This window comes from Papaver somniferum, chromosome 5 (assembly GCF_003573695.1).
Source record: "Papaver somniferum cultivar HN1 chromosome 5, ASM357369v1, whole genome shotgun sequence".
In the NCBI taxonomy this organism is placed as follows: domain Eukaryota; kingdom Viridiplantae; phylum Streptophyta; class Magnoliopsida; order Ranunculales; family Papaveraceae; genus Papaver; species Papaver somniferum.
This window is the reverse complement of record NC_039362.1, coordinates 174,963,324-174,972,614: the sequence shown is the minus strand read 5'-3', so window position 1 is coordinate 174,972,614 and position 9,291 is coordinate 174,963,324. Positions and strand designations below refer to the sequence as shown.

The window sequence follows — 9,291 nt, the reverse complement described above, 5'->3', positions numbered from 1 at the left end:
AATTTTCTAATTTGTCCCCACATTGGAATACTTCGAATATAATTTAAGCTCAACTTCCCAGACAAAAATGTTAAATAATTCATTAAATTCCAAATTCACACTACAATCTAGGAATTAAAATTATAAAATTAAAATTTCATGAAGTACCAATGAGGGTAGATTTAGAAAATTTATATTTCCTGTTTTTTTTCCTTAACCTACGTAAAAACACTTGTAGAAATTAACATATAGTCCCAAATATGTTGGGATTTGGACTCTCTAGTCCACCCCTAGCAGGCCTAATATTATAAGATCAAAATATCAAATTTTAAAACGAGTTAATCCTTTTTTAACGATTTAGTTCAAAACTGTATTTTTCTAATAGCGAAAATGTCCTTTATGTAAATGTCGTTCTATTTTCATTCTTGCGTTTCTCTGCTAACAAATCGAAAGACCATGGTATTTAGGGTTAAGCAATTTTACCTTCTTTTAGCACAATTATTCGAAATATTTCTGCGTACTTTAGTTGAAAACAACAACATATCGAGTTCATCGCAGTTTAAATCAACCGTATGTCTTTGATCGGTCTTTGGCAGGAATTAGGGATTCATTTTTCGTTTTTTATTCATCACATCATTCTTCTTTTGGTGATGAAAATTGGTGTTTCTTCGATGAGTTTTACAGTATTCCCAATTGTGTTCACGGTATTCATCCAAGATTTGGATTTTTTTTGTTATGGCTGAGATTCAGATTTGATTAGAAACGATAAATGGTTCTTTATCAGATCATAACAAGTTTGTTCTTCTCCGATTTGATTCTACAACATTGGTAATCTCTTTTCTTTTTCATTTTCATTTTCATTTTTTGAATCTTTCAAATCTGTCTTCTATAATCGATCCATGGAAACACTGTGAGAAACTTTTTATTCATTGGGTAAATTGATTTACTTACTCCATCAATCAAATTTAATCTCAGTTCATCTTCCTTTTTTTTAATTCCAGATCATTTTCACCTGAAAAATTCAAATTCATCTCCATATTTTGGGCTATCAATTTTACTTAGTTATGCATTTGCTAATTGGTATTAGTTAGATGCTTTGTCAATTTGAATACCGATGATGAATATTGATTGATACTACACTAATTACGTGTTTTCTTCTATCTATTTGTATTACACAATTGTCAAGTTTTATATTGATTACATACTGATGCAGGTCAAGAAAGCTTAAAAAAGAATCCAAATCACACACCAAACTCACCTTCTCAAGCACACATTAGTGCATAACAATTGGTTGCGAAAATGTTCCAAAGAATGCAAAAGAGATTTGTTGATGCTTGAATAAGTATGTCATATTTGACATCTAAGCAACTTGAAGTAAGTACTACCTTGTGCTAACATAGTTTCAGTCTGTATATAGAATTGATGACCCAATCTGTGTCGTGTTGATACTTGTGCATTACTATTTAAAAGCATGAATTGTTTCTTAAAGTATTTTCCATGCATGATTACGGAAGTAAGACTCAGGAAAACCAAGAATAATTAAAATAAAAAGAAAGAAATGGGAAAATAAGCTTCTTTTTGTGCATTCATGCACTAAATAAAGTGTAAGTCTATATAAAATGTGACTGCAGTTGATCATCCAACAAAAAATAAAAAATGAAAGAAAAGCAAAATTTTGGTGGGACAAAGAAATAGTCACATACTGTATACCGCATTCTGCGACTGAATGCACGTAGACGGTTTTGATGAAAGTCATAATCAACTAATGGTTGCTGAGTGACTATAGAAATGTGGTACATAGATTGAACTAGTTATAGCTAAGTTTTTTTTTTTTTGATCCCACTAATTAATAAGAAGATGAAACAAAATGATCATCTATATTTTCATTTTCTTTGTAAAGTTATTGTCATGTAAATGTTATTAAAGAGAAATACCAGTATGGCAGGGAGGTAGAGGACGATGGGATCAGTTCCTTGAAATCAAAAAAGAAATAATATTTGTAATTTGTCTATGAACTTCTCTTGTTTGATTAATTAATTTAGAAATTCCTTAATTTAGTGCCCTTAATTATCTAAGCCACGGTTAGTGGACAAAAGAGATTTTAGGATTGTATTTGTACATGACATATACATCATATCCTATGGAAGAAAAAAAATACAAAACAATAGGAGTTAATTTCTTTATTTTGTTTTCAATGCGATACACATTCGTTTTTCATTTTCTATAAGTATTGGTATGCTAACGTTTTTCTTAGATTTTGATGTGTATATATTAAGATTTACTATTGATGCTCGCTCAAAAAGCAAGCTAATGTTTTCATTTTAGAAGTGGTCGTAATATTCCCGTGGAAAATGTGATGTTTATTGTATTCCTAGCTAGCCTAAACTATTAGTTGTGTACTTTAATCTTATTGAATTTATTTATAGGAGCAAAATTGGTTGCTTCTACATTGTTTGTGTTTGTTTATTCTAGTTAAGTGTTAGGGGAGGCATTTTTATATTGTCCATTTTAGTTGAAGACCTTCTCTTGCTGATAAATTGCTGAACTGGTTGCTTCTACACTTTTAATGTGTACATGGTTGTACACTTGTTGATCATTGATGTGTACATAGTTTTACACCTGTTAATAGTTAATGTGCACATAATAGTACCATGCACAAAAAAAAGTACTTTCTATTCTTAGGATATTTTAACCTGTTTTTGAGCTAATATAAAGAAATTGGTTAAGTAGTCGGTGTATTAATTATGTTAGGTTCATTTGTTAGATTAGATATGCATGTAGCTATATCTTGTTCAATGGTAAAATATCCATTTTTCATGGTATTACTATATTTTGTTCCAATCAAATCAAGTCATGAAAGTGTTTTGGAAATTCACTTACAGGGCACTTTGGAGGAGAAAATCAAGCATCTGGAGAATGACAGAGAATCATTGGCCTTAAAGAAGGTAATCAGTTTCCATTGTTAGATGCTTTGTCTGTCCCATTCAAGCTCTTAAGGTACAACTTGAATTAATGGCCACAAAGAAGTTCAACATTAACATAGATGCTTCCTTGTCTTGATAGAACTTAGTGCAAGAAACGTTAACTAGACTGGATAGGTATACATGTTTTTGGTACACATGTATACATAGTTGTATACTTGTTGTTTGTTAATGTGCATATAGTTTTGCACATTTTAATTCTTTTTGAAGGTAAACATAGTTAATGGTGGTGTACATAGTTGTACACCATTACCCCGTCTCATGGATATATTATATGTTATGTGAGTATGAATGTTGGATTTACTAGGCTTTTGTGGATAAGTACGTAGTTGTACACCAGTGTAATTCTCATAAAAAAAATGACAGCATAAGGTTATGAAAACTTTGCGTGTGTACTTTTTTGCTTTACTAGTTTGTACACATTTTGTTTTTGCATTATTAATGTGTACATATTTGTACACTTGTTAATTATTTAGGTGTACATACTTGTACACATGTTATTCATTTTGAAGCCTAAGAAATTAAGGAAGGCACTTATGTGTACATTGTTGTACACATATTATGTTATTTAGGTGTACATAGTTGTACACTTGCATAACTATATGTTGATGTACGTGATCTTTGTAGTTAGTGTGTTGTAATACTATTCAAATGCATTATTTTCGGCTGTAACTAAGATTCACATTATCTTTACTTGGAAGCTTTGTGTTATCACTGGCTAATATTGATGAGAACGTTTTAATTGAAAGTTGTTTGGACAAGTAAGGATGTTGTAATTGTTCTTCAGCATCAAACTGAAAAGATATTTAATTGTTTTTTATTTCTTTCGATTCTCTTCCTTAGTTTTTCTTTAGTATATATATATATATATTTTTGTTATTAATAAACATCGAGCAAACAACTCGAATAAAGATAAAATAAAAATAACACAAGGAAAGGGTAATAATGTTTTGTGAAGTAGACTTCCGCTAAATGTTGGTGTTAATGTTGCGCCAGATTATGATCCTACACCTGCCAATTGAATCATTTACATACAAAAGAAACTATGCGAGTTCTCCGCACTGACAATGAGAGGTATGTTTTATAATTCCAATACGCTGGTCTCCTTGGTCTGATTTTAGTCAGTCTTACATAATGCTCAGTAGAATGATATTATGTAAACATAGTGATCTTCTTAAATGCAATAATGGATGTTTTTCTAGTAGTTCATCATTTGCAGAGTTGCTGATTTAGCTTGACACGGTCTCTTGGCATTCAGGTTACCATCCTTCTATAAGTGTACATATTGGTGCACCTGTAATACAAGTGTACATATTGGTGCACCTGTAACAAGATGAGTGCAGGTGGATTTCACTGCCATTTTCATCCTAGAAACAAGCCTATTTAGGAATTGAGATGGTGGATTTCACTGCCATTCTCATTCTAGAAACAAGACTATTTTATTTTTCTTTAACCAAACCCAAAATAAACATACATGTCATTTTTACTAAACTCTAAATAGCAAATATGCATGTCTTTGTGAAACAGATGAGTGCCTAGTTCTATAAGAGCTTGCAACTAGTATCACGTGCCTTTGTATTGTGAAATTGTTAAAATAGGTTTGGTTTCATTTGAATTTGTTTGTTCTGGGAACTAATCTGATTACCTTTATTTGTTATGATGAGGGAAGAAATATTTTAACTGGTTCAATGGGCTAAGATGTAAGAACTCATTTGGAACAAATCGAATTTTCCCATGATTAGACTGAGTAATTCGCGTGAAGGTGGCAGCACAGTTAGAGCTCCAGTTGTTTCTAGGGATGAACATGCTAAATTATCAGGTGCATCTGAGACGCTGGCAGCAGATATGCTTCCTACAGCTGATGATTTGTCTATGCACAAGGATGAGCCTGATTAGGATACACAAACGAGTGGATTTGCTTTCGTGGATGAGGCAATTGAAGATATTCGTCCAGGCAAGGTTTGTTCTTTCTTAGCCTGATCACTTACTCTTACCCAAAAATATTAGTGAAATTGTGAAGTGATGATACCCACAACTCTTTTTCTTTTCTTTTTTGAGCAGACAGTTGCACCATAGCTCGGAACTCGGTTTGATCTGGCATGATCAAGATGTCCATGATTTAATTCAATATTTCTAGGATTTTTGTAGATCTGTACATGTTTGTACATTAAGATTTTTAAAAAATGAAAATTATAGTCATATGGGTACTCTTTTTGTAGCTCTCGGAAAGAGCTTTCCAAATATATAAAATTTGCGGATTTTGGACGAACGGTTCCACAGATAAATTGATATTAATTTTTTTTTTATATTATTTAAAACTGATGATATCATCATGAGTCACTTTGGACTAAACTGTAAATATTTGAACTAAATTATAAACCAGAAAGTTATTTGTGTATTTTCCATAAGAAAAGACTAATTTGTGTGTTAGGACTAAATAGTATATTTGGATGGGATTTTGGACTAAACCGCATTTTCCCAAAACACCTAAACATTCGTCTGAACCGTGGCGGATGGAGTGCAATTTTAACTCATTAACTACTGTATGGAAGAAAAGAAAAATATAATTTTGGGCCCCTGCAAATGGGCCCTAAGTGGCCTATACTGCCTTTATGTTGTCCCAGAATTATTTTGTAACCATCCGCAATCAGGTTCCAGGGGGGATGTCCCAAGAACTCCCCTGGTTGCTGGACAAAGCACCACAGGTGCCTGATTCAGTTTGTCAGTTGAGGTTGTGCCTTTTTTCTTGTATAAATAAAAAAATTGGTCAGATGCAAGAAGTCAGATCCAAATGTAAGTCAGATTCAAAATATTCAAGACAACATTGTCAAAAACAACTACCATTTTTCTTTTCTTAGGCTACAACTAGGACTAGGCATCTAATATGGGTATATAATTTTGTGTTTAAGCTAACAAATATGTTGACCTTGAATAAAGTCAAGTCAGGAATCTAATTTTTACGCAAAATGACTTTCTCACCGTGTTACCATTTGCTTTTTTCCTAAAAGAAAAACTAACGCACTTAATGCATGAGACACCATAATTTATAGCTGGTCGGAGAAGATGCCGAACTTGAACAAGCAGGCGAGATGGACCCATCGAGTGCCAAACATGAACGAGCAGGCAAGTTGGACGCTCCAGGTGCCTACATCCACCAACAGTGTAATTCAATAACATAAAATAAGGAAGAGCATATGCTAACATGCAAAAATGCAGAGAGTTGAGTGAAAGTGAAACAAACCATGGGTTACTTTGCATTTCTTATTTAGTTGAGAGAGTTTTGGTGTCTTTTAAACAAGAGTTTCCAACTTTTCCCATTACAGGTATATGAAGTTAACCAATAACTCAGAGCAAACAATTTCACAACAGCAATCTTGTTATTATAAATTAACTATGACTATTTCTTCTAAATTCCAGACTGATTATTAACTGTTCTTTGAAAAGGTTGAGATATTAGATGATGCAGGGTGATTTACATTTCAATTTAGGATAACGAGGGTCATTTCTACTTTCTATTGTAGAACTGAATTGTGAATGTAAATTCAATTTGTAAGAATCATATAAATTTTACCTGAGCCGCAGATTGATTTGACGGCGTAGAAGTACAATTTTGTATGTTTGACGCAGATTTTTTTGATCGTCTAGAAGTACGTTAGGTATGTGGCGCAGATCGATTGTTTTGGACTCTTGCATCACGTCCATATACCTAAGAAAGACAGAGACGATAAAGGTATTTCACCAGTAGAGAAAATTGAAGTTCACAAAAGTTTTTGATATATTAAATTTTTTTGTTTCACTGACTAATGCCACAGCATCGTTGTCGACATCTTTTTGACCGTCTGAATTGGCTTCTACAAGCTCTTTAATATTCCAATGGTATGACAAAGGAAATAACTAAGCTTACCGTTTTAATATCTGAGATGGAGGATGATCCAGGATCATTTTCAGTCTTGGAACCATGGGTGTCAACAAACATCGCAGCTTTAAAATCTGTAAACAAATGATATAAAGTTCATACCAATTCGAATATTTTGCGATATATTCCTTTCCTGCCACAAGGGTGTAAAAATTCAAGAGATTCTCTATCTTTTTTTACCAGTTTTGCGACGATTCAAATCCTTGTTAGTACTGCAGAAATCAACAAAATTTTCCCAATCTTCTCTGTTTGTAATTAAATGGTACGGGATATTTATTTTTCTCGCAGTAATCGACTCATATTTATCCAACTCTACTCACAGCTGATGCCTCCATGTTCTCCAAGCTTTGTTAGCTTTTGAAAAAACATTAGGCTTGTGAATTCCAGATATGATATACCTAGCCTGCAAAGAAACTCTCCATAGTCCATATCATGTACTGAATCTAAGGATCATAAAAAATTTAAGATAACTCAAATAAATTGAATTCACTTACAACAACATCTTTCCATATATTGTCTTTCATGCTGAATGGAACTTTTTTCCAAGACTCAAATGCAGGACGACAATGTGCACGTACCATCCTTCCGATATCCGTTGCAAACTCTTCTGACTCAAAATCACAAGGCCGTCCATACTTGTCGAATATAATTGGGATACGGGTACCTAATAAACGAAGTGTACAAAACATTATAATACACTTGCATTCTAATATACAAAATAAAAAAAATTAGTTATTAAGCTAAAACATTGTAAGTACTTACTTGATGGCCTAGAAGTGCTGCCTTGGCCATTACCGTTTGCGTTGTTAGACCCACTGTGAGGGTCAGATACTTGTCTTTGGACTTCATCGTGTTTCCTTTTCCCTGACGAAGCTGCAACTTTCTCGGAGCTGAAGGGTAATGATTGTTCTTCCACAGTTTTATACTTACTGTTTCCATCCGCATCAAGTATGCCAGCACCTTCATTAGAGTCGGTGGGTAATGTTTGGTCTTCCACAATTAGCACGTCGCTGTCTCCATCCGCATCAAGTATGCCAGCATCTTCATCTCTATTACAGCGCCCAGCATCAAGCATGTCAGGGAAGGGGTGAGTCGTTCATCCAGTAGATCAGTCACAATTTCGTTTTCCCTACTGCCATTGACAGATGCAGAACATGGTTTTGTAGTTACAGACCTCTGCTTAGATAGAGCAACAGCATTGAATCTTTCAACCACCACATCAGTCAGAATTTCTTTTGCCCTCTGGCCATCGAGTCTCTCATCCACTGCATCGGTCACAAATTCATTTGCCCTTCTGCCATTGTTGACAGACGCAGAGCGCGGTTTTGTTGTCGACGGCATCTGGTTCTTGAGAGCTTCTAGTCTTATCAACCTCGAATTCAATGTTAAGCAGCTGTAAACAAAAATTATAGAACATTTGAAATAGGCATTTGACATAAAAATCAAAAACCCAAATACAAGTGTATAAATTTATAGCAAACCCGCAATTTGTATACACTAATTTCATTAAAACAGAAAAAATCCCAAATGAATTTGGACAGCAAACCCCCAATTTCTAAGTTCAGATACCATTAGAAGACCAAATTTGTACAGAAGTAGACCAAATTTCTAAGTTTAAAAACTACTTACCTGATACTGTTAAGGGTTTAGCAGAAGTTTTTCCACTACAGTGAGTGATTCTTTCAATTCTGATTTTCAGTTTTCTAGGGTTTGTATTTTCAGAAACCCCAAATCGCCAATTTGAAGCGAAAGACGGAGAAAAACCATTTTCTGATTTTCTTTTTCTTTTTTCTTACTAATTTTATTGGGAAGGAGTAGGGACGCACATGGGTCGGTTTGGGTCGGGTTTGGCCTCACCCACCACCCAATCCACTAATGGTGGATAGCAGAAGTTGTCACCCACAATCAACCCAACATAACAATGGGTCGATTTTCACCCGACCCACATTACAATGAGTTGGGTCGGGTGGGTAGTGGGTTACCCACCATAAAATACACATTACAGTTACATTGCATCAAAAAAAAAGTTACAGACTTACCTAAGACTCTTACAGATGATAATTAAAGAACTGACCCCAAGTCAAGTGTAAACAAATGATAATTATAATCCAGAGAAGTAAGAAGTTGGTGCAAAGTTGCACAGTGCATACAAATTACAAGAAATGAGTTCAATTGTTCGAAGCTCAAAAGATAAAAGACTATTCAAGGAAGTGATTGAAAAAGTGAAGACTGAAGTGAAGTTAGCGATTTAGGTTTAGGCATTATATATCACTACTTCAATGGCTGTGATTCATCTAGGATAGGTAATCTAAGGGTTAATATTAACTAAGAAATATTTAGGTGGGTAGGTGGGTTGGGTCAGAGAGGGAAGCTTTGACCCATAATCGACCCACAATACTATGGGTTTTGATGTTG

At 34.0% G+C, this 9,291-nt stretch overlaps 1 protein-coding gene across 1 annotated transcript; it reads right to left on the bottom strand.

The window, feature by feature from the left end:
* Positions 1-5,744: 5,744 nt before the first annotated feature.
* Positions 5,745-8,641, bottom strand: LOC113283732. The gene is made up of 8 exons (XM_026533068.1): positions 8,506-8,641; positions 8,051-8,269; positions 7,639-7,925; positions 7,371-7,540; positions 7,057-7,279; positions 6,865-6,950; positions 6,532-6,666; positions 5,745-6,105 (listed from the first exon to the last, which is right to left on the bottom strand). The coding sequence occupies exons 2-5, from the start codon at positions 8,215-8,217 to the stop codon at positions 7,193-7,195; spliced, it is 711 nt and encodes a 236-aa protein (XP_026388853.1). The 5' UTR covers positions 8,218-8,269; positions 8,506-8,641; the 3' UTR covers positions 5,745-6,105; positions 6,532-6,666; positions 6,865-6,950; positions 7,057-7,192.
* Between the last annotated feature and the right edge of the window lie 650 nt (positions 8,642-9,291).